General features: G+C 44.8%; 1 protein-coding gene across 1 annotated transcript in view; it reads right to left on the minus strand.

Annotated features, from left to right (window-relative positions):
- LOC129846161 (cytochrome P450 26B1) overlaps nt 1–26,639 on the minus strand; it is a 64,366-nt gene that overhangs the window by 13,362 nt on the left and 24,365 nt on the right. The window contains exon 2 of the mRNA XM_055914115.1: nt 21,346–21,570. Within this exon, the coding sequence (XP_055770090.1) occupies nt 21,346–21,570 (225 nt within the window). The remainder of the gene's footprint in view (nt 1–21,345; nt 21,571–26,639) is intronic.

Below are 26,639 nucleotides of genomic sequence, written 5' to 3' on the forward strand. Positions count from 1 at the left end.
GAGGAGAGTGTTATTTAAATTTTTATTAGGATCCCCATGAACTAATGCCGTAACGTTAGCTAATCTTCCTGGGGTCCAACACCAATTAATAAGACTTTACAAACTAACTACCTGACAGGAAACACATTTAACATTCAGCTGATGCTTTCTATTTCCTGTCCAGTCATATGGTCTATTACATTAGATGTTCTTTCTATTTCCTGTCCAGTCATATGGTCTATTACATTAGATGTTCTTTCTATTTCCTGTCCAGTCATATGGTCTATTACATTAGATGTTCTTTCTATTTCCTGTCCAGTCATATGGTCTATTACATTAGATGTTCTTTCTATTTCCTGTCCAGTCATATGGTCTATTACATTAGATGTTCTTTCTATTTCCTGTCCAGTCATATGGTCTATCTCATAAGATGTTCTTTCTACTTCCTATCCAGTCGTATGGTCTATCTCATTAGATGTTATTTCTATTTCCTGTCCATTTATATGGTCTATCTCATTAGATGTTCTTTCTACTTCCTGTCCAGTCATATGGTCTATCACATTAGATGTTCTTTCTACTTCCTGTCCAGTCATATGGTCCATCACATTAGATGTTATTTCTATTTCCTGTCCAGTCATATGGTCTATCACATTAGATGTTCCTTGATTGTTTTCTTGAAGGGTGGATTTACTTTTTTCCTGAGAAATATGGATTGGTATAGAGTTTCATTCAGCTATGGCTCTAATTAATACTGTAGATTTAAGGCGATTTGAATTGGGTTGTCTTAAAAACTCTGAATTTACCTGTCTAGTTTGGTGGTGCGTGTCGCTAGTACGTACTGAACTGGACTGAACAATAATGTGTGTTTTTATTCATTTTAAATATAACATTCCTAAAGAAAATCAGAAGACAGGATAGTAATTTGCTTTTAACGTGAAGCCATGAGAGATTGTGATGCATTTGGATAATATTCATAAGGATCGAGCAATGAAGAGGTAATATGGCTGCACTGTTTTGAGGCATTTGGAGACGTTTTATATACTCTAAGTGTGATAGGACCAGGGATTGACCATATAAATGGACAGTACTCTAAGTGTGATGGGACCAGGGATTGACCATATAACTGGACAGTACTCTAAGTGTGATAGGACCAGGGATTGACCATATAACTGGACAGTACTCTAAGTGTGATAGGACCAGGGATTGACCATATAACCAGACAGTACTCTAAGTGTGATAGGACCAGGGATTGACCATATAACTGGACAGTACTCTAAGTGTGACAGGACCAGGGATTGACCATATAACTGGACAGTACTCTAAGTGTGATAGGACCAGGGATTGACCATATAACTGGACAGTAGTCTAAGTGTGATAGGACCAGGGATTGACCATATAACTGGACAGTACTCTAAGTGTGATGGGACCAGAGATTGACCATATAACTGGACAGTACTCTAAGTGTGATAGGACCAGGGATTGACCATAGAACTGGACAGTACTCTAAGTGTGATAGGACCAGGGATTGACCATATATCTGGACAGTACTCTAAGTGTGATAGGACCAGGGATTGACCATATAACTGGACAGTACTCTAAGTGTGATAGGACCAGGGATTGACCATAGAACTGGACAGTACTCTAAGTGTGATAGGACCGGGGATTGACCATATAACTGGACAGTACTCTAAGTGTGATAGGACCAGGGATTGACCATATAACCGGACAGTACTCTAAGTGTGATAGGACCAGGGATTGACCATATAACTGGACAGTGTGATAGGACCAGGGATTGACCATATAACTGGACAGTGTGATAGGACCAGGGATTGACCATATAACTGGACAGTGTGATAGGACCAGGGATTGACCATATAACTGGACAGTACTCTAAGTGTGATAGGACCAGGGATTGACCATATAACTGGACAGTACTCTAAGTGTGATAGGACCAGGGATTGACCATATAACTGGACAGTACTCTAAGTGTGATGGGACCAGGGATTGACCATATAACTGGACAGTACTCTAAGTGTGATAGGACCAGGGATTGACCATAGAACTGGACAGTACTCTAAGTGTGATAGGACCAGGGATTGACCATATATCTGGACAGTACTCTAAGTGTGATAGGACCAGGGATTGACCATATAACTGGACAGTACTCTAAGTGTGATAGGACCAGGGATTGACCATATAACTGGACAGTACTCTAAGTGTGATAGGACCAGGGATTGACCATATAACTGGACAGTACTCTAAGTGTGATAGGACCAGGGATTGACCATATATCTGGACAGTACTCTAAGTGTGATAGGACCAGGGATTGACCATATAACCGGACAGTACTCTAAGTGTGATAGGACCAGGGATTGACCATATAACTGGACAGTGTGATAGGACCAGGGATTGACCATATAACTGGACAGTGTGATAGGACCAGGGATTGACCATATAACTGGACAGTGTGATAGGACCAGGGATTGACCATATAACTGGACAGTACTCTAAGTGTGATAGGACCAGGGATTGAATCACCTGATTCAGTGTGCTAGATGTTACATACTCTGAACATTTTCTTGTAAAAACAATTCCCCTTATCTTGATAACAATAGTATCTCTGTGTTCTGACCATGATAAATCTCCGTCTAGTAGTTTATTTTTGTCAAAACATTTAGTTTTAGAAAAGTTCAACACCAATTTGTCTCATATCAGCCCACTCAGACAGCCTTCTTAGTTCACTGCTCAGTACATCTGTTAGCTCATTAACATTCTGATGCTGCACTATACATTGTAGAGTCATCAGCATACATTACCACTCTTGCTTTGTTCATTACTGAAGGTAAATCATTAGCAAAGGTAGAGAAGTGGGCCTAGGCAACTTCCTTTTTAATTTTTTACATTTTATTTCACCTTTATTTAACCAGGTAGGCTAGTTGAGAACAAGTTCTCATTTGCAACTGCGACCTGGCCAAGATAAAGCAAAGCCGTGTGACACAGACAACAACACAGAGTTACACATGGAATAAAAACATAAACAAGCCGATAAAACAATAAACCAGTCAATGACACAGTAGAAAAAAAGAAAGTCTATATACTTTGTGTGCAAAAGGCATGAGGAGGTAAGGCAATAAATAGGCCATAGTAGCGAAGTAATTACAATTTAGCAAATTAACACTGGAGTGATAGATGAGCAGATGATGATGTGCAAGTAGAAATACTGATGTGCAAAAGAGCAGAAAAGTAAATAAAAACAATATGGGGATGAGGTAGGTAGATTGGCTGGGCTATTTACAGATGGGCTATGTACAGCTGCAGCGATCAGTTCGCTGCTCAGATAGCAGATGTTTAAAGTTGGTGAGGGAAATAAAAGTCTCCAACTTCCGCAATTCCTTCCTTGAGGAACACCACAGTGTCTATCTTTACCGTTTGAAAAGCTACCATTTAAAGAACACGTTTTGTCCTTCTCCTGGATAGAGCTGCATCCTTAAAACCAAAACATTTGAGTTGCCCTAGTAACAGTTCATGATCAACTACATCCAAAGCAGCAAATCAACCAACCACTGCGCCAACGAACTTCCTGTCGTCCACACTCTTCAACCAATCGTCTGTTATTTGTGCTAAGGCCGCGCTCGTAGAATGTCCTTCTTGGTATACATGCTGGAAACCAGTTATCAAATCATTACATGAGGAACAATCCTTGAATGGTACAGGTACAATTCTTTTCTAATAATTTACTACACACTACTACGCAAGTTTATAGGACGACTATTAGGGCCAGTAAATACAGTTTTTTTTATCCTTAGGTAGTGGAATAACCTTTGACTCTTTCCAGACTTCTGGGCACACCCCGTACATCAATCACTTATTAAACATATGAGAGATTGGGCTCGATATTTGGTGAGCTGTGACTCTTAGCAATTTGGCGTCTAGATGATCTGTACCAGGTGACGTGTCATCAGATAGAGACAACAGCATCTTTTTCTACCTCTTCTTCTTCTACTTGGCGACATTCAGACATGCATTTCCTCTCATTCACGATACAATATTTGAAAAGGGTGTATAACATGGAGCCATCAGTTGGAATCATAACATTCCTCAACTTGTCTACTTTGCCCGTAAAATATTTATTAAAGTAGCGATGTTGTATGGTTTTGTAATAAAAATACCCTCTGATTCAACAAAAGAGGTGGACATGTTCGAATTCCTTCCCATAATAACGTTCAATGTTCTCCACAGTTTTTTTCCCAGCATCCTTCACTTCATCCATTTTGTGCTGATAGAATCCCTTCTTCTGTCCCTTGTTCAGCATCTCCTCCTCTTCCCCCTCTCCTCTCCTCTCCTCCTCTTCCCCCTCTCCTCTCCTCCTCCTCCTCTTCAAACCTCCCCTCCTCCTCCTCTTCCCCCTCTCCTCTCCTCTCCTCCTCTTCAAACCTCCCCTCCTCCTCCTCTTCCCCCTCTCCTCTCCTCCTCTTCAAACCTCCCCTCCTCCTCCTCTTTCCCCTCTCCTCTCCTCCTCCTCCTCTTCAAACCTCCCCTCCTCCTCCTCTTCCCCCTCTCCTCCTCTCCTCCTCCTCCTCTTTCCCCTCTCCTCTCCTCCTCCTCCTCTTCAAACCTCCCCTTCTCCTCCTCTTCCCCCTCTCCTCTCCTCCTCCTCCTCTTCAAACCTCCCCTTCTCCTCCTCTTCCCCCTCTCCTCTCCTCCTCCTCTTCCCCCTCTCCTCTCCTCCCTCTCCTCCTCCTCCTCCTCCTCCTCCTCCTCCTCCTCCACCTCCTCTCCTCCCTCTCCTCCTCTTCCCCCTCTCCTCCCCCTTTCCTCCTCTCCTCCTCCTCTCCTCCTCCTCCTCCTCCACCTCCTCTCTCCCTCTCCTCCCACATTTTCCTCCTCTCCTTCTCCTCCTCCTCTCCTTTAATCTTGGTCACAAGATTTATTAATTTACAATAACTTTGCTTATCAAACAGAGTGCCAGATTTATCTGCAACTTTTTTGGCATCATAACGGTGAATCGTTACATTTCGCGGCTCATCATCGATCCATGGGGCACCGTTTGACCTCAGTGCGTTTTTCTTAAAGGAGGCGTGCTTATCAGCTATACTCATAAATCATTTCATAAACGAACTTAGTGACATTTCAGGATCATCCTTACTACACACTTCTAACCATGGCACATTCTTAATCTCATTCACAAATGAGTCCTGATTGAACCCTCTGTAGGACCTGTGGTAGATTAACTTAGGGCCAGCCTTTGGTATTGTAGTTATGTTCACTTTAGCCTAGTGAGTGAGACCAAGTTATGATCACTGTAACCTAGTGAGTGAGACCAAGTTTTGATCACTGTAACCTAGTGAGTACAACCAAGTTATGAACTGTAACCTAGTGAGTGAGACCAAGTTATGAACTGTAACCTAGTGAGTGAGACCAAGTTATGATCACTGTAACCTAGTGAGTGAGACCAAGTTTTGATCACTGTAACCTAGTGAGTACAACCAAGTTATGAACTGTAACCTAGTGAGTGAGACCAAGTTATGAACTGTAACCTAGTGAGTGAGACCAAGTTATGATCACTGTAGCCTAGTGAGTGAGACCAAGTTATGAACTGTAGCCTAGTGAGTGAGACCAAGTTATGATCACTGTAGCCTAGTGAGTGAGACCAAGTTATGATCACTGTAGCCTAGTGAGTGAGACCAAGTTATGATCACTGTAACCTAGTGAGTGAGACCAAGTTATGATCACTGTAGCCTAGTGAGTGAGACCAAGTTATGAACTGTAGCCTAGTGAGTGAGACCAAGTTATGATCACTGTAGCCTAGTGAGTGAGACCAAGTTATGAACTGTAGCCTAGTGAGTGAGACCAAGTTATGATCACTGTAGCCTAGTGAGTGAGACCAAGTTATGAACTGTAGCCTAGTGAGTGAGACCAAGTTATGAACTGTAACCTAGTGAGTGAGACCAAGTTATGAACTGTAACCTAGTGAGTGAGACCAAGTTATGAACTGTAACCTAGTGAGTGAGACCAAGTTATGAACTGTAACCTAGTGAGTGAGACCAAGTTATGAACTGTAACCTAGTGAGTGAGACCAAGTTATGAACTGTAACCTAGTGAGTGAGACCAAGTTATGAACTGTAACCTAGTGAGTGAGACCAAGTTATGATCACTGTAACCTAGTGAGTGAGACCAAGTTATGAACTGTAACCTAGTGAGTGAGACCAAGTTATGAACTGTAACCTAGTGAGTGAGACCAAGTTATGAACTGTAACCTAGTGAGTGAGACCAAGTTATGAACTGTAACCTAGTGAGTGAGACCAAGTTATGATCACTGTAACCTAGTGAGTGAGACCAAGTTATGAACTGTAACCTAGTGAGTGAGACCAAGTTATGAACTGTAACCTAGTGAGTGAGACCAAGTTATGATCACTGTAGCCTAGTGAGTGAGACCAAGTTATGATCACTGTAACCTAGTGAGTGAGACCAAGTTATGAACTGTAACCTAGTGAGTGAGACCAAGTTATGAACTGTAACCTAGTGAGTGAGACCAAGTTATGATCACTGTAGCCTAGTGAGTGAGACCAAGTTATGATCACTGTAACCTAGTGAGTGAGACCAAGTTATGATCACTGTAGCCTAGTGAGTGAGACCAAGTTATGATCACTGTAGCCTAGTGAGTGAGACCAAGTTATGATCACTGTAGCCTAGTGAGTGAGACCAAGTTATGATCACTGTAGCCTAGTGAGTGAGACCAAGTTATGATCACTGTAACCTAGTGAGTGAGACCAAGTTATGAACTGTAACCTAGTGAGTGAGACCAAGTTATGATCTGTAACCTAGTGAGTGAGACCAAGTTATGATCACTGTAGCCTAGTGAGTGAGACCAAGTTATGATCACTGTAACCTAGTGAGTGAGACCAAGTTATGATCACTGTAGCCTAGTGAGTGAGACCAAGTTATGATCACTGTAACCTAGTGAGTGAGACCAAGTTATGAACTGTAACCTAGTGAGTGAGACCAAGTTATGATCTGTAACCTAGTGAGTGAGACCAAGTTATGATCACTGTAACCTAGTGAGTGAGACCAAGTTATGATCTGTAACCTAGTGAGTGAGACCAAGTTATGATCACTGTAACCTAGTGAGTGAGACCAAGTTATGATCTGTAACCTAGTGAGTGAGACCAAGTTATGATCACTGTAACCTAGTGAGTGAGACCAAGTTATGATCACTGTAACCTAGTGAGTGAGACCAAGTTATGATCACTGTAACCTAGTGAGTGAGACCAAGTTATGATCACTGTAACCTAGTGAGTGAGACCAAGTTATGATCACTGTAACCTAGTGAGTGAGACCAAGTTATGATCACTGTAACCTAGTGAGTGAGACCAAGTTATGATCACTGTAGCCTAGTGAGTGAGACCAAGTTATGATCACTGTAACCTAGTGAGTGAGACCAAGTTATGATCACTGTAGCCTAGTGAGTGAGACCAAGTTATGATCACTGTAACCTAGTGAGTGAGACCAAGTTATGATCACTGTAGCCTAGTGAGTGAGACCAAGTTATGATCACTGTAACCTAGTGAGTGAGACCAAGTTATGAACTGTAACCTAGTGAGTGAGACCAAGTTATGATCTGTAACCTAGTGAGTGAGACCAAGTTATGATCACTGTAACCTAGTGAGTGAGACCAAGTTATGATCTGTAACCTAGTGAGTGAGACCAAGTTATGATCACTGTAACCTAGTGAGTGAGACCAAGTTATGATCTGTAACCTAGTGAGTGAGACCAAGTTATGATCACTGTAACCTAGTGAGTGAGACCAAGTTATGAACTGTAACCTAGTGAGTGAGACCAAGTTATGAACTGTAACCTAGTGAGTGATACCAAGTTATGATCACTGTAACCTAGTGAGTGAGACCAAGTTATGATCACTGTAGCCTAGTGAGTGAGACCAAGTTATGAACTGTAGCCTAGTGAGTGAGACCAAGTTATGATCACTGTAGCCTAGTGAGTGAGACCAAGTTATGAACTGTAACCTAGTGAGTGAGACCAAGTTATGAACTGTAACCTAGTGACTGAGACCAAGTTATGAACTGTAACCTAGTGAGTGAGACCAAGTTATGAACTGTAACCTAGTGAGTGAGACCAAGTTATGATCACTGTAGCCTAGTGAGTGAGACCAAGTTATGATCACTGTAACCTAGTGAGTGAGACCAAGTTATGATCACTGTAGCCTAGTGAGTGAGACCAAGTTATGAACTGTAGCCTAGTGAGTGAGACCAAGTTATGATCACTGTAGCCTAGTGAGTGAGACCAAGTTATGAACTGTAGCCTAGTGAGTGAGACCAAGTTATGATCACTGTAGCCTAGTGAGTGAGACCAAGTTATGAACTGTAGCCTAGTGAGTGAGACCAAGTTATGAACTGTAACCTAGTGAGTGAGACCAAGTTATGAACTGTAACCTAGTGAGTGAGACCAAGTTATGAACTGTAACCTAGTGAGTGAGACCAAGTTATGAACTGTAACCTAGTGAGTGAGACCAAGTTATGAACTGTAACCTAGTGAGTGAGACCAAGTTATGAACTGTAACCTAGTGAGTGAGACCAAGTTATGAACTGTAACCTAGTGAGTGAGACCAAGTTATGATCACTGTAACCTAGTGAGTGAGACCAAGTTATGAACTGTAACCTAGTGAGTGAGACCAAGTTATGAACTGTAACCTAGTGAGTGAGACCAAGTTATGAACTGTAACCTAGTGAGTGAGACCAAGTTATGAACTGTAACCTAGTGAGTGAGACCAAGTTATGATCACTGTAACCTAGTGAGTGAGACCAAGTTATGAACTGTAACCTAGTGAGTGAGACCAAGTTATGAACTGTAACCTAGTGAGTGAGACCAAGTTATGATCACTGTAGCCTAGTGAGTGAGACCAAGTTATGATCACTGTAACCTAGTGAGTGAGACCAAGTTATGAACTGTAACCTAGTGAGTGAGACCAAGTTATGAACTGTAACCTAGTGAGTGAGACCAAGTTATGATCACTGTAGCCTAGTGAGTGAGACCAAGTTATGATCACTGTAACCTAGTGAGTGAGACCAAGTTATGATCACTGTAGCCTAGTGAGTGAGACCAAGTTATGATCACTGTAGCCTAGTGAGTGAGACCAAGTTATGATCACTGTAGCCTAGTGAGTGAGACCAAGTTATGATCACTGTAGCCTAGTGAGTGAGACCAAGTTATGATCACTGTAACCTAGTGAGTGAGACCAAGTTATGAACTGTAACCTAGTGAGTGAGACCAAGTTATGATCTGTAACCTAGTGAGTGAGACCAAGTTATGATCACTGTAGCCTAGTGAGTGAGACCAAGTTATGATCACTGTAACCTAGTGAGTGAGACCAAGTTATGATCACTGTAGCCTAGTGAGTGAGACCAAGTTATGATCACTGTAACCTAGTGAGTGAGACCAAGTTATGAACTGTAACCTAGTGAGTGAGACCAAGTTATGATCTGTAACCTAGTGAGTGAGACCAAGTTATGATCACTGTAACCTAGTGAGTGAGACCAAGTTATGATCTGTAACCTAGTGAGTGAGACCAAGTTATGATCACTGTAACCTAGTGAGTGAGACCAAGTTATGATCTGTAACCTAGTGAGTGAGACCAAGTTATGATCACTGTAACCTAGTGAGTGAGACCAAGTTATGATCACTGTAACCTAGTGAGTGAGACCAAGTTATGATCACTGTAACCTAGTGAGTGAGACCAAGTTATGATCACTGTAACCTAGTGAGTGAGACCAAGTTATGATCACTGTAACCTAGTGAGTGAGACCAAGTTATGATCACTGTAACCTAGTGAGTGAGACCAAGTTATGATCACTGTAGCCTAGTGAGTGAGACCAAGTTATGATCACTGTAACCTAGTGAGTGAGACCAAGTTATGATCACTGTAGCCTAGTGAGTGAGACCAAGTTATGATCACTGTAACCTAGTGAGTGAGACCAAGTTATGATCACTGTAGCCTAGTGAGTGAGACCAAGTTATGATCACTGTAACCTAGTGAGTGAGACCAAGTTATGAACTGTAACCTAGTGAGTGAGACCAAGTTATGATCTGTAACCTAGTGAGTGAGACCAAGTTATGATCACTGTAACCTAGTGAGTGAGACCAAGTTATGATCTGTAACCTAGTGAGTGAGACCAAGTTATGATCACTGTAACCTAGTGAGTGAGACCAAGTTATGATCTGTAACCTAGTGAGTGAGACCAAGTTATGATCACTGTAACCTAGTGAGTGAGACCAAGTTATGAACTGTAACCTAGTGAGTGAGACCAAGTTATGAACTGTAACCTAGTGAGTGATACCAAGTTATGATCACTGTAACCTAGTGAGTGAGACCAAGTTATGATCACTGTAGCCTAGTGAGTGAGACCAAGTTATGAACTGTAGCCTAGTGAGTGAGACCAAGTTATGATCACTGTAGCCTAGTGAGTGAGACCAAGTTATGAACTGTAACCTAGTGAGTGAGACCAAGTTATGAACTGTAACCTAGTGACTGAGACCAAGTTATGAACTGTAACCTAGTGAGTGAGACCAAGTTATGAACTGTAACCTAGTGAGTGAGACCAAGTTATGATCACTGTAGCCTAGTGAGTGAGACCAAGTTATGATCACTGTAGCCTAGTGAGTGAGACCAAGTTATGATCACTGTAGCCTAGTGAGTGAGACCAAGTTATGATCACTGTAACCTAGTGAGTGAGACCAAGTTATGATCACTGTAGCCTAGTGAGTGAGACCAAGTTATGATCACTGTAGCCTAGTGAGTGAGACCAAGTTATGATCACTGTAGCCTAGTGAGTGAGACCAAGTTATGAACTGTAGCCTAGTGAGTGAGACCAAGTTATGATCACTGTAGCCTAGTGAGTGAGACCAAGTTATGAACTGTAACCTAGTGAGTGAGACCAAGTTATGAACTGTAACCTAGTGAGTGAGACCAAGTTATGAACTGTAACCTAGTGAGTGAGACCAAGTTATGATCACTGTAGCCTAGTGAGTGAGACCAAGTTATGAACTGTAACCTAGTGAGTGAGACCAAGTTATGAACTGTAACCTAGTGAGTGAGACCAAGTTATGAACTGTAACCTAGTGAGTGAGACCAAGTTATGAACTGTAACCTAGTGAGTGAGACCAAGTTATGAACTGTAGCCTAGTGAGTGAGACCAAGTTATGATCACTGTAGCCTAGTGAGTGAGACCAAGTTATGAACTGTAACCTAGTGAGTGAGACCAAGTTATGAACTGTAACCTAGTGAGTGAGACCAAGTTATGAACTGTAACCTAGTGAGTGAGACCAAGTTATGATCACTGTAGCCTAGTGAGTGAGACCAAGTTATGAACTGTAACCTAGTGAGTGAGACCAAGTTATGAACTGTAACCTAGTGAGTGAGACCAAGTTATGAACTGTAACCTAGTGAGTGAGACCAAGTTATGATCACTGTAACCTAGTGAGTGAGACCAAGTTATGAACTGTAACCTAGTGAGTGAGACCAAGTTATGAACTGTAACCTAGTGAGTGAGACCAAGTTATGATCACTGTAGCCTAGTGAGTGAGACCAAGTTATGATCACTGTAACCTAGTGAGTGAGACCAAGTTATGAACTGTAACCTAGTGAGTGAGACCAAGTTATGAACTGTAACCTAGTGAGTGAGACCAAGTTATGATCACTGTAGCCTAGTGAGTGAGACCAAGTTATGATCACTGTAACCTAGTGAGTGAGACCAAGTTATGATCACTGTAGCCTAGTGAGTGAGACCAAGTTATGATCACTGTAGCCTAGTGAGTGAGACCAAGTTATGATCACTGTAGCCTAGTGAGTGAGACCAAGTTATGATCACTGTAGCCTAGTGAGTGAGACCAAGTTATGATCACTGTAACCTAGTGAGTGAGACCAAGTTATGAACTGTAACCTAGTGAGTGAGACCAAGTTATGATCTGTAACCTAGTGAGTGAGACCAAGTTATGATCACTGTAGCCTAGTGAGTGAGACCAAGTTATGATCACTGTAACCTAGTGAGTGAGACCAAGTTATGATCACTGTAGCCTAGTGAGTGAGACCAAGTTATGATCACTGTAACCTAGTGAGTGAGACCAAGTTATGAACTGTAACCTAGTGAGTGAGACCAAGTTATGATCTGTAACCTAGTGAGTGAGACCAAGTTATGATCACTGTAACCTAGTGAGTGAGACCAAGTTATGATCTGTAACCTAGTGAGTGAGACCAAGTTATGATCACTGTAACCTAGTGAGTGAGACCAAGTTATGATCTGTAACCTAGTGAGTGAGACCAAGTTATGATCACTGTAACCTAGTGAGTGAGACCAAGTTATGATCACTGTAACCTAGTGAGTGAGACCAAGTTATGATCACTGTAACCTAGTGAGTGAGACCAAGTTATGATCACTGTAACCTAGTGAGTGAGACCAAGTTATGATCACTGTAACCTAGTGAGTGAGACCAAGTTATGATCACTGTAACCTAGTGAGTGAGACCAAGTTATGATCACTGTAGCCTAGTGAGTGAGACCAAGTTATGATCACTGTAGCCTAGTGAGTGAGACCAAGTTATGATCACTGTAACCTAGTGAGTGAGACCAAGTTATGAACTGTAACCTAGTGAGTGAGACCAAGTTATGATCTGTAACCTAGTGAGTGAGACCAAGTTATGATCACTGTAGCCTAGTGAGTGAGACCAAGTTATGATCACTGTAACCTAGTGAGTGAGACCAAGTTATGAACTGTAACCTAGTGAGTGAGACCAAGTTATGATCTGTAACCTAGTGAGTGAGACCAAGTTATGATCACTGTAACCTAGTGAGTGAGACCAAGTTATGATCTGTAACCTAGTGAGTGAGACCAAGTTATGATCACTGTAACCTAGTGAGTGAGACCAAGTTATGATCTGTAACCTAGTGAGTGAGACCAAGTTATGATCACTGTAACCTAGTGAGTGAGACCAAGTTATGAACTGTAACCTAGTGAGTGAGACCAAGTTATGAACTGTAACCTAGTGAGTGATACCAAGTTATGATCACTGTAACCTAGTGAGTGAGACCAAGTTATGATCACTGTAGCCTAGTGAGTGAGACCAAGTTATGAACTGTAGCCTAGTGAGTGAGACCAAGTTATGATCACTGTAGCCTAGTGAGTGAGACCAAGTTATGAACTGTAACCTAGTGAGTGAGACCAAGTTATGAACTGTAACCTAGTGACTGAGACCAAGTTATGAACTGTAACCTAGTGAGTGAGACCAAGTTATGAACTGTAACCTAGTGAGTGAGACCAAGTTATGATCACTGTAGCCTAGTGAGTGAGACCAAGTTATGATCACTGTAGCCTAGTGAGTGAGACCAAGTTATGAACTGTAGCCTAGTGAGTGAGACCAAGTTATGATCACTGTAGCCTAGTGAGTGAGACCAAGTTATGAACTGTAACCTAGTGAGTGAGACCAAGTTATGATCACTGTAACCTAGTGAGTGAGACCAAGTTATGATCACTGTAGCCTAGTGAGTGAGACCAAGTTATGATCACTGTAACCTAGTGAGTGAGACCAAGTTATGATCACTGTAGCCTAGTGAGTGAGACCAAGTTATGAACTGTAGCCTAGTGAGTGAGACCAAGTTATGATCACTGTAGCCTAGTGAGTGAGACCAAGTTATGATCACTGTAGCCTAGTGAGTGAGACCAAGTTATGAACTGTAACCTAGTGAGTGAGACCAAGTTATGAACTGTAACCTAGTGAGTGAGACCAAGTTATGATCACTGTAGCCTAGTGAGTGAGACCAAGTTATGATCACTGTAGCCTAGTGAGTGAGACCAAGTTATGAACTGTAACCTAGTGAGTGAGACCAAGTTATGAACTGTAACCTAGTGAGTACAACCAAGTTATGATCACTGTAACGTAGTGCCACTGATGCAGCTTTAGAACAACGTTCAGCCATGTTGGTAAAAATGGGAGGCGGAGGAGAGAAGGGGGAGGAGAGGAAGGGAGGAAAGGAGGGGGAGGAGAGGAGGGGAGAGGAAGGGGAGGAGAGGAGAGGGGAAGGGAGTAGAGGAGGAGAGTAGGGGGAGGAGAGGAAGGGAGGAGAGGAGGGGGAGGAGAGGGGGAGGGAGGAGGGGAGAGGAGGGGAGGAGGGGGAGGAGAGGAAGAGAGGAGAGGAGGGGAGAGGAGGGGGAGGAGAGGAGGGGAGAGGAGGGGGAGGAGAGGAGAGGGGAAGGGAGTAGAGGAGGAGAGTAGGGGGAGGAGAGGAAGGGAGGAGAGGAGGGGAAGGAGATGGGGAGGGAGGAGGGGAGAGGAGGGGAGGAGGGGGAAGGGAGGAGAGGAGGAGAGGAGGGGGAGGAGAGGAAGGGAGGAGAGGAGGGGAGAGGAGAGGGGAAGGGAGGAGAGGAGGGGAGTGGACGAGGGGGAGGAGAGGGGAAGGGAGAGGGGAGAGGAGGGGGAGGAGGGGGGAAGGGAGGAGAGGAGAGAGGGGAGCAGGAGGGGAGACAGGGGCGGGGGGGAGTGGAGGAGGAGAGGGGAAGGGAGGAGAGGAGAGGAGGGGGGGAGAGGAGAGGGGAAGGGAGAGGGGAAGCACCATTTTTTGGGAAAAATAACAAACACAAATTAACCTTTTGACTTTTCAATGACTAGCTTCTGTAGACACACACAGAGTAATGATAATGGTTGTGGCCTCTGTAGTGAAGCCTGTACTGACAGCTACACACCATGATAATGACTACAGACCTATATACTGACAGGAGGTAATCCCCTCTCTCTTTCAGTAGCGATGATGGACACACACACACACACACACACACAAATAAACACACACAATGCGGTACTCAGATGACAAAATATGCTTTTGTAAGTGTGTATGTGTTCTCCATGAATGTGTGTGTGTGTGTGTGTGTGTGTGTGAACACCGCTCTTTGTTCTGTTGAATAACTCTCTTTCCAATTCACCTTCGACTGAATTACAAAGTGGCAGAGGGTGGATTGTGGAGCTCTCATCCATCCATCTAGTCATCCCTCCATCCAGTCATCCCTCCATCCCTCCATCCCTCTGTCCAGTCATCCCTCCATCCCTCCATCCCTCTGTCCAGTCATCCCTCCATCCCTCCATCCCTCTGGCCAGTCATCCCTCCATCCCTCTCTCCAGTCATCCCTCCATCCCTCCATCCAGTCATCCCTCCATCCCTCCATCCCTCCATCCAGTCATCCCTCCATCCCTCTGTCCAGTCATCCCTCCATCCCTCCATCCCTCTGTCCAGTCATCCCTCATCCATCCATCTAGTCATCCCTCTATCCCCCCATCCCTCCATCCAGTCATCCCTCCATCCCTCCATCCAGTCATCCCTCCATCCCTCCATCCCTCTGTCCAGTCATCCCTCCATCCCTCCATCCAGTCATCCCTCCATCCCTCTGTCCAGTCATCCCTCCATCCCTCCATCCCTCTGTCCAGTCATCCCTCCATCCCTCCATCCAGTCATCCCTCCATCCCTCCATCCCTCTGTCCAGTCATCCCTCCATCCCTCCATCCAGTCATCCCTCCATCCCTCTGTCCAGTCATCCCTCCATCCCTCCATTCCTCCATCCCTCCATCCAGTCATCCCTCCATCCCTCCATCCCTCTGTCCAGTCATCCCTCTATCCCTCCATCCCTCTCTAGTAATAATGTTAGGAGGCAGAGAAACAGACTAACTAGTAATAATGTTAGGAGGCAGAGAAACACACTAACTAGTAATAATGTTAGGAGGCAGAGAAACACACTAACTAGTAATAATTGAAGTGTAAAGAAGGGAGGGAAGGAAAGTGGGAGAGAGAGAGAAATAAGGGGAGAAGCGAGGGGGGAGTAAGAGGTGGAGGAGGCGGAGGTAGTGAATAGAAAAGAGAAAGAGACCAAGAGAGTGGGAGAAGGAGTGAGGAGGATGAAGGATGGAGTAGAAGGAGGAGATGAGTGACTTACGGATTGGAGGAGGAGAGGGGGAGGAGATGGGGAAGAGGAGGATAAGGAGAGGGGGAGAAGATGGGGAAGAGGAGGAGAAGGAGAAGGGGAGGAGGAGATGGGGAAGAGGAGGATAAGGAGAGGGAGAGGAGAGGAGGAGGAGAGGGGGAGGAGAAGGGGAGGGGATGGGGAAGAGGAAGAGAGAAGGAGGTGGAGGAGAAGGAGAGGAGGAAAGTGGGAGGATAGGGGGAAGAGGAGGAGAAGGGGAGAAGTTTGGGAAGAGGAGGAGAGGGAGGAGAGGGGGAAGAGGAGGAGATGGTGAGGAGATGGCGAGGGGGAGGAGGTCTGTGGTCTCAGGTATGAGCGATCTGTAGTTAGTAGGTGGTTGTCACGCGCCTGTTCACCACTGAATACAAACACACACACACACACACACACACACACACACACACACACACACACACACAGACACACACAGACACACACAGACACACACAGACACACACAGACACACAGACACACACACACACACACACACACACACACACACACACACACACACACACACACACACACACACACACACACACACACACACACACACACACACACACACACACACACACACACACACACACACACACACTCAAATAGTGTGCTACTGTCAGTCTGTGAGTATGCCTGCATATCGTGTGATGTCAGCCAAAACAGCCTCTGCCAACTCGTGGAAATTCAACTTGCACAAACATACCTCCGTTTGACCTCCACGTGGACAGACAATTTGGTATCACTCGTCAATCAATCCCAGGAGAATACCCTGTCATTCTGAGACATACCAAATACCACACAGGGGGAGGGAGGTGGATAAACTGTTTTGCCTTAGCTACAAAATATGACTGTGTGATGTACACACACACACACACACACACACACACACACACACACACACACACACACACACACACACACACACACACACACACACACACACACACACACACACACACACACACACACACACACACACACACACATACACACACACACTCTAATAATTTCCACATGTCCTGCTCAGTGCTCCTGGTTCCTCAGACATGCAAAGACCCCTTTATCCTTTATTCTCTCTCTCTCTGTCCCCCTCTCTCTCTCTGTCCCCCTCTCTCTCTCTCTGTCCCCCTCTCTCTCTCTTCTGTCCTCCTCTCTCTCTCTGTCCCCCTCTCTCTCTCCGTCCCCCTCTCTCTCTCTCTGTCCCCCTCTCTCTCTCTTCTGTCCTCCTCTCTCTCTCTGTCCCCCCCTCTCTCTGTCCCCCCCATCTCTCTCTGTACTCCCCCTCTATCTCTCAACCTTCTATTTGAGTATTTTTAGACATCTCTCTTGACTCTCTTTCTCAATATAGCTCCATCTCCTTCTCCTTTCCCTCCCCCTTTCCCCCCCCTCCCTTTCCCTCCCCCCCTTTCTCTATCTCTGTAACCCTGTTAAACTCCCAGTTAATTAAACCACAGTGCTGTATATATCCAGCTGGCAGTGTAGAGTAGAACAGCATAGAATGGTTAGTGCTGGCAATAAGATGATATAAATGATGTTGCCCTCTGCTGGTAAGGAGGTAAATTACGCCGTGGAGGCTCCACAGAGGAGGAAGGGGAGGAGCATCCTCCTAATTTCATAAAAATAAAAATGGCAAAGCATTGAAAAAGTTATCCTTAAGTTATCCTTGAAACTATAAAAGATGAAGAAAAAATCAAATATTTCTTGGGTGAAAAGCCAAAATGTGCAGTTTTGGCAGCCAAATATGTGTCCTCCTGCCATGACCTGAGGGACAGCCAGTGAAAAATCCCATTTAGCTTAGTTTTGTTTTGTCTTTCATACCAGGTTATATGTTTTCTCAAGTCATGTTGACACTGGTCTACTACTGTTGCTTTAATTTATTGTTCTGATTAATATTGTTGTTGTAGTTGTTGTTAATGGTAATCCCATGTCCACTACTACTGTTATTATTGCTGTTGGTCCCACCATTTATTTATATATAAATATATATATATTTTGTATATATATACATATATATTTTATTTTTATTTTTCGATATGTATACTTTGACAATGTAAGTAATAATGAACTTGCCATGTCAATAAAGTCAATTGAATTGAATTGAATTGAGAGCGAGAGAGAGAGTGAGAGAGAAAGAGCGAGAGAGAGAGACAGAGAGAGAGAGAGAGAGAGAGAGAGAGAGAGAGAGAGAGAGAGAGAGAGAGAGCAAGAGAGAGAGAGAGAGATTGGCTTTTTTTTTACTTTCAGTTTCACTTACTTAGCTAGCAAATTGAGCTAGCAAGTTTAGCCTACTGAAACACCCTACTCAAACAGAGGGATGCTATGTTAGCTAGCTGGCTATAACAGAGGGATGCTATGTTAGCTAGCTGGCTATAACAGAGGGATGCTATATTAGCTAGCTGGCTATAACAGAGGGATGGTATTTTAGCTAGCTGGCTATAACAGAGGGATGTTATGTTAGCTAGCTGGCTATAACAGAGGGATGCTATATTAGCTAGCTGGCTATAACAGAGGGATGCTATGTTAGCGAGCTGGTTATAACAGAGGGATGCTATTTAGGCTAGCTGGCTATAACAGAGGGATGCTATATTAGCTAGCTGGCTATAACAGAGGGATGCTATGTTAGCTAGCTGGTTATAACAGAGGGATGCTATGCTAGCTAGCTGGCTATAACAGAGGGATGTTATGTTAGCTAGCTGGCTATAACAGAGGGATGCTATGTTAGCTAGCTGGCTATAACAGAGGGATGCTATGTTAGCTAGCTGGCTATAACAGAGGGATGCTATGTTAGCTAGCTGGCTATAACAGAGGGATGCTATGTTAGCTAGCTGGCTATAACAGAGGGATGCTATGTTAGCGAGCTGGCTATAACAGAGGGATGCTATGTTAGCGAGCTGGCTATAACAGAGGGATGCTATGTTAGCTAGCTGGCTATAACAGAGGGATGCTATGTTAGCTAGCTGACTATAATAGAAGGATGCTATGTTAGCTAGCTGGCTCTGACTTTCCAAAACAAAACACTGGAACTCTGCCAAGTCGTGGTAAGCTTTTGGTTAAACTAATTTGTTGCCACCGGGGACTGCTGGTGTAAGTGCTAAACTGCTTACTGACTGTACACTGCAATGTTACTGCATGATTGTAGCATGTTTACTAACGCATTAGTTATATTAGCTATGTTGACTATGAATTTAGCTAATATGGAGACAACGATGTAGGCTGTGTGTAGCGGATATGATGTGGTTTGGCTTGGAAAGGTTTTTTCAGCTGGTCACATACAGCTGACGTGTTTAAGTCCACAAGGGAAGGGAAAAGGTGAGAGGAGGAATAAAACGTGGCTGCTATGAAAGTGAAATGTGTTTTACGTGTGATCAGGGTTGTATTCATTCCGTCGATTTTGTTGAAAAACATTTCTTAAGCGGAAGCAAACGGATCAAAACGAGGATAAACATACCTGAATTTGTCCAATAGAAACTCTTGTTTGCAACTGTTGGACTAATGACTACACCCGAGATCAGCTAGATGCAGGAAAGAATGTAGAAGGTGGTATTGAATGTGTCCCTGTCTGTCATCTCAAATGTGTCTCTCGACCTGTGTTCACCTACGTTGTAAACTTTCATTTATAGGCTAGCTGGTAGCAACCTCATTGTCACGTTCCTGACCTGTTTTCTCTTGTTTTGTATGTGTTTATTGGTCAGGGCGTGAGCTGGGTGGGCATTTCTATGTGTTGTGTTTCTATGTTAGGTTAAAGGGTTAATTGACCTTGTATGGCTCTCAATCAGAGACAGGTGTTTTCGTTTTCCTCTGATTGAAAGACATACATAGGGAGGTTGTTTCTCACTGTTTGTTTGTGGGTGATTGTCACTGTGTCTATGTCGATGTTCTATGTTGCATGTATGCACTAGTTCATTCTTAGCTTCACGTTCGTCAGTTTTGTTATTTTGTTAGTTTGTTAAAGTGGTTTCGTTTTGTGTTGGTTCTCTTCTAAATAAAAGAAGATGGCTTATTTTCCACATGCTGCGCCTTGGGTCCTCACTCTCTACCTTTGACGATCGTGACACTCATGATGGATACAGAGAACATTCTAGTATCATGTAGTAGCCTAAACCAATCAATGGTACAATAAACTGGGCAAAATGAATTTGTAAAATTTCTTCGTAAACGGCCCTGACCGCCACTGAAATTATGTTTCCTTCTGCTAGCAATGAGATAAATTATGTTTCCTTCTGCTAGCAATGAGATAAATTATGTTTCCTTCTGTTAGCAATGAGATAAATTATGTTTCCTTCTGCTAGCAATGAGATAAATTATGTTTCCTTCTGCTAGCAATGAGATAATTTGTTTCCTTCTGCTAGCAATGAGATAATTTATCTCATTCTTAGCAGAATGAATGATAATGTATGTTTCCTTCTGCTAACAATGAGATAAATTATGTTTCCTTCTGCTAGCAATGAGATAAATGATGTTTCCTTCTGCTAGCAATGAGATAAATTATGTTGCCCTCTGCTGGCCACTATAGAAAGTGCAGCCACTCACACAGATGACGGTGATGAGGAGGACAACCAAAGCAACCGGTGTGTGTGTGTGTGTGTGTGTGTGTGTGTGTGTGTGTGTGTGTGTGTGTGTGTGTGTGTGTGTGTGTGTGTGTGTGTGTGTGTGTGTGTGTGTGTGTGTGTGTGTGCGCTGCGCCCTGGGGGATAAGAGGATAATGAGGAGAGAGTAAAAGTGTCATTTCCTCTAATGGGCCTGGCACTGAACAAACACAGAGAGAGGGAGGAGGGGGAGAGAGGAAGGAGAGGGAGAGAGGGAGGAGGGGGAGAGAGGGAGGAGGGGGAGAGAGGGAGGAGGGGGAGAGAGGGAGGAGGGGGAGAGAGGAAGGAGAGGGAGAGAGGGAGGAGGGGGAGAGAGGGAGGAGAGGGAGAGAGGGAGGAGGGGGAGAGAGGGAGGAGGGGGAGAGAGCCCACCCAGCCCACCCAGCCCCCAGCCCTCTCCCCAGTCATTGTCCCATCCTAAGACAGTATCTCTTGGTTCCTCTGGGGAGAGGTCTCATGTTACCTCCGCTGTACCCAGTGAGGGTGAGGGGTCAGTGGGGTGTAATATGGGCGATACTCCCCTATATCTGGAGGCCCCCTGTACACAAGCCCCTATAATGACCTGCGATTAGTCTGACTGCTCTCTGACACACAAAGAAACTCATTCTATACCTGGACCACATTTAAATATATATATATATGTATGTATGTGTGTGTGTGTGTGTGTGTGTGTGTGTGTGTGTGTGTGTGTGTGTGTGTGTGTGTGTGTGTGTGTGTGTGTGTGTGCGTGTGCGTGTGCGTGTGTGTGTGCGTGTGTGTGTGTATATTACCTTTCTTCTCTTGCGATGTATATCTCCTATAGAGTTAGCCAGTGAGTTGGGTCCTAGTAGGGTTGAGGTGCTCTGAGGCCAGTCCACGCTGACCAACGTATGCTCTCCCATTAGAACCTTCCGGACATTCTCCGCACCGGTGACCCGGATCAGGGGGCGTCCCAACAAGTGGGTCTTAAAGACGTGGCCGTACTTCTGCCTCCGTGATGCGTGGAACGCCGAACCCTGAAAGGGGGATAGAGGGTGTCTGTTAGGAAACATTGATCTTATTTTTCCTTCCCTTCTTCTGAGTCCAAGGACTGAGAAACACACACTAGCTCAAAGACCAAGGACTGAGAAACACACACTAACTCAAAGACCAAGGACTGAGAAACACACACTAACTCAAAGACCAAGGACTGAGGAACACACACTAACTCAAAGACCAAGGACTGAGGAACACACACTAACTCAAAGACCAAGGACTGAGGAACACACACTAACTCAAAGACCAAGGACTGAGGAACACACACTAACTCAAAGACCAAGGACTGAGGAACACACACTAACTCAAAGACCAAGGACTGAGGAACACACACTAACTCAAAGACCAAGGACTGAGGAACACACACTAACTCAAAGACCAAGGACTGAGGAACATGTATGTATATAGATTAATATGTTGAGCCCACAAGGCTCTAGTGATGATATGTCACGGAACAGTAATGTACAACTCAAGGTCTTACACACACACACACACACACGCACGCACGCACGCACGCACAACACAACACAACACAACACAACACAACACGCACACAACGCACAACACACCACACACACACACACACACACACACACACACACACACACACACACACACACACACACACACACACACACACACAAACAACACACATGCACACAAATGTACACACACAGTGATGCATTATTATAGGGCTGTTGTGTATACAGGTTGGTTATAGTAACGGTCACGGTCGTTTTGTTACGCTGACGACAAACACTGTATTTTATGACCGCTTGAAAAATGTTTACATTGCTTAATGCTAAGTTCCCTGTACAATGTCAACTTAAAGTCACTAGTCATTCTGTTCAGTAAGTTCCCTGTACAATGTCAACTTAAAGTCACTAGTCATTCTGTTCAGTAAGTTCCCTGTACAATGTCAACTTAAAGTCACTAGTCATTATGTTCAGTAAGTTCCCTGTACAATGTCAACTTAAAGTCACTAGTCATTCTGTTCAGTAAGTTCCCTGTACAATGTCAACTTAAAGTCACGAGTCATTCTGTTCAGTAAGTTCCCTGTACAATGTCAACTTAAAGTCACTTGTCATTCAGGTCAGTAAGTTCCCTGTACAATGTCAACTTAAAGTCACTTGTCATTCAGGTCAGTAAGTTCCCTGTACAATGTCAACTTAAAGTCACGAGTCATTATGTTCAGTAAGTTCCCTGTACAATGTCAACTTAAAGTCACGAGTCATTCTGTTCAGTAAGTTCCCTGTACAATGTCAACTTAAAGTCACTTGTCATTCAGGTCAGTAAGTTCCCTGTACAATGTCAACTTAAAGTCACGAGTCATTCTGTTCAGTAAGTTCCCTGTACAATGTCAACTTAAAGTCACTAGTCATTATGTTCAGTAAGTTCCCTGTACAATGTCAACTTAAAGTCACTAGTCATTCTGTTCAGTAAGTTCCCTGTACAATGTCAACTTAAAGTCACTTGTCATTCTGTTCAGTAAGTTCCCTGTACAATGTCAACTTAAAGTCACTAGTCATTCTGTTCAGTAAGTTCCCTGTACAATGTCAACTTAAAGTCACTAGTCATTCTGTTCAGTAAGTTCCCTGTACAATGTCAACTTATAGTCACTAGTCATTCTGTTCAGTAAGTTCCCTGTACAATGTCAACTTAAAGTCACTAGTCATTCTGTTCAGTAAGTTCCCTGTACAATGTCAACTTATAGTCACTAGTCATTCTGTTCAGTAAGTTCCCTGTACAATGTCAACTTAAAGTCACTAGTCATTCTGTTCAGTAAGTTCCCTGTACAATGTCAACTTAAAGTCACTTGTCATTCAGGTCAGTAAGATTCTGCAGTCATTTCAGCGGCTTCTACGGTCACTAAAAGATTTGTGCCTCCGTGTGTCGCCCACATCTCCCACAGCGGAGTCACTCTGCCTCCGTGTGTCGCCCACATCTCCCACAGCGGAGTCACTCTGCCTCCGTGTGTCGCCCACATCTCCCACACCAGAGTCACTCTGCCTCCGTGTGTCGCCCACATCTCCCACACCAGAGTCACTCTGCCTCTGTGTGTCGCCCACATCTCCCACGACAGAGTCACTCTGCCTTCGTGTGTCACACACATCTCCCACACCGGAGTCACTCTGCCTTCGTGTGTCACACACATCTCCCACACCGGAGTCACTCTGCCTTCGTGTGTCACCCACATCTCCCACACCAGAGTCACTCTGCCTCTGTGTGTCGCCCACATCTCCCACACCGGAGTCACTCTGCCTCTGTGTGTCGCCCACATCTCCCACACCAGAGTCACTCTGCCACCGTGTGTCGCCCACATCTCCCACACCGGAGTCACTCTGTGTGTCGCCCACATCTCCCACAGCGGAGTCACTCTGTGTGTCGCCCACATCTCCCACACCGGAGTCACTCTGCCTTCGTGTGTCGCCCACATCTCCCACACCGGAGTCACTCTGCCTTCGTGTGTCGCCCACATCTCCCACACCGGAGTCACTCTGCCTTCGTGTGTCACACACATCTCCCACACCGGAGTCACTCTGCCTTCGTGTGTCGCCCACATCTCCCACACCGGAGTCACTCTGCCTCTGTGTGTCGCCCACATCTCCCACACCGGAGTCACTCTGCCTCTGTGTGTCGCCCACATCTCCCACACCGGAGTCACTCCGTGTGTCACCCACATCTCCCACAGCGGAGTCACTCTGCCTTCGTGTGTCGCCCACATCTCCCACACCAGAGTCACTCTGCCTTCGTGTGTCGCCCACATCTCCCACACCGGAGTCACTCTGCCTTCGTGTGTCGCCCACATCTCCCACACCGGAGTCACTCCGTGTGTCACCCACATCTCCCACACCGGAGTCACTCTGCCTTCGTGTGTCGCCCACATCTCCCACACCGGAGTCACTCTGCCTTCGTGTGTCGCCCACATCTCCCACACCAGAGTCACTCTGCCTTCGTGTGTCGCCCACATCTCCCACACCGGAGTCACTCTGCCACCGTGTGTCGCCCACATCTCCCACACCGGAGTCACTCTGCCTCTGTGTGTCGCCCACATCTCCCACACCAGAGTCACTCTGCCTTCGTGTGTCGCCCACATCTCCCACAGCGGAGTCACTCTGCCTTCGTGTGTCGCCCACATCTCCCACACCGGAGTCACTCTGCCTCTGTGTGTCGCCCACACCTCCCACACCGGAGTCACTCTGCCACCGTGTCAGCCACATCTCCCACACCGGAGTCACTCCGTGTGTCTCAATCCTTTCTTATATTGTCCAGTAAGAAAAATGTATCATATATTTTACAAGAGAGGCTCAGTAAAGGGGACTACTTTATTTCCAAAGCCCTAGTCCAAACAAGGTGGAAGGATAAGCAGACTTACAGTGTGCATAGACTGGACAGGGGTGTGAGTTGGTCGGACTATAAATGGAGCCTTTGTGGAGCGAGTGAAACTGTTACAAATTACCTTTTATTAGGCCGACGGCACAAAACACACACACACACACACACACACACACACACACACACACACACACACACACACACACACACACACACACACACACACACACACACACACACACACACACACACACACTTGAGAACCCCAGGAAGAGTAGCTGATGGTAATAAAGTAATGAATAAACCATTCTGTAATTCTAATCAAATCACTGGCTGGGATGGGTTAACCCCAGAACACTGCGGAGGGGCATGTGTGTGAGTGACAATCCCTGGCCATGTTAACAGAACCTGACCATGTTAACAGTACCTGACCATGTTAACAGAACCTGACCATGTTAACAGTACCTGACCATGTTAACAGAACCTGACCATGTTAACAGTACCTGACCATGTTAACAGAACCTGACCATGTTAACAGTACCTGACCATGCTAACAGGCTGACAGAACCTGACCATGTTAACAGTACCTGACCATGTTAACAGAACCTGACCATGTTAACAGTACCTGACCATGTTAACAGAACCTGACCATGTTAACAGTACCTGACCATGTTAACAGAACCTGACCATGTTAACAGTACCTGACCATGCTAACAGGCTGACAGAACCTGACCATGTTAACAGTACCTGGCCATGCTAACAGTACCTGACCATGTTAACAGAACCTGACCATGTTAACAGTACCTGACCATGTTAACAGTACCTGGCCATGTTAACAGTACCTGACCATGCTAACAGGCTGACAGAACCTGACCATGTTAACAGGCTGACAGTACCTGACCATGTTAACAGTACCTGACCATGTTAACAGTACCTGACCATGCTAACAGTACCTGACCATGCTAACAGTACCTGACCATGTTAACAGTACCTGACCATGTTAACAGTACCTGACCATGTTAACAGTACCTGACCATGCTAACAGTACCTGACCATGCTAACAGTACCTGACCATGTTAACAGTACCTGACCATGTTAACAGTACCTGACCATGTTAACAGTACCTGGCCATGCTAACAGTACCTGACCATGTTAACAGTACCTGACCATGTTAACAGTACCTGACCATGCTAACAGTACCTGACCATGCTAACAGTACCTGACCATGTTAACAGTACCTGACCATGTTAACAGTACCTGACCATGTTAACAGGCTGACAGTACCTGGCCATGTTAACAGTACCTGACCATGCTAACAGGCTGACAGAACCTGGCCATGTTAACAGTACCTGACCATGTTAACAGTACCTGACCATGTTAACAGGCTGACAGTACCTGGCCATGTTAACAGTACCTGACCATGCTAACAGGCTCACAGTACCTGGCCATGTTAACAGTACCTGACCATGTTAACAGTACCTGACCATGTTTACAGTACATGGCCATGTTAACAGAACCTGACCATGTTAACAGGACCTGACCATGTTAACAGTACCTGACCATGTTAACAGTACCTGACCATGTTAACAGTACCTGGCCATGTTAACAGTACCTGGCCATGTTAACAGTACCTGGCCATGTTAACAGTACCTGGCCATGTTAACAGTACCTGACCAAGTTAACAGTACCTGACCATGTTAACAGAATCTGACCA

This window comes from Salvelinus fontinalis, unplaced genomic scaffold (genome assembly GCF_029448725.1).
Source record: "Salvelinus fontinalis isolate EN_2023a unplaced genomic scaffold, ASM2944872v1 scaffold_0461, whole genome shotgun sequence".
Taxonomy (NCBI): Eukaryota; Metazoa; Chordata; class Actinopteri; order Salmoniformes; family Salmonidae; genus Salvelinus; species Salvelinus fontinalis.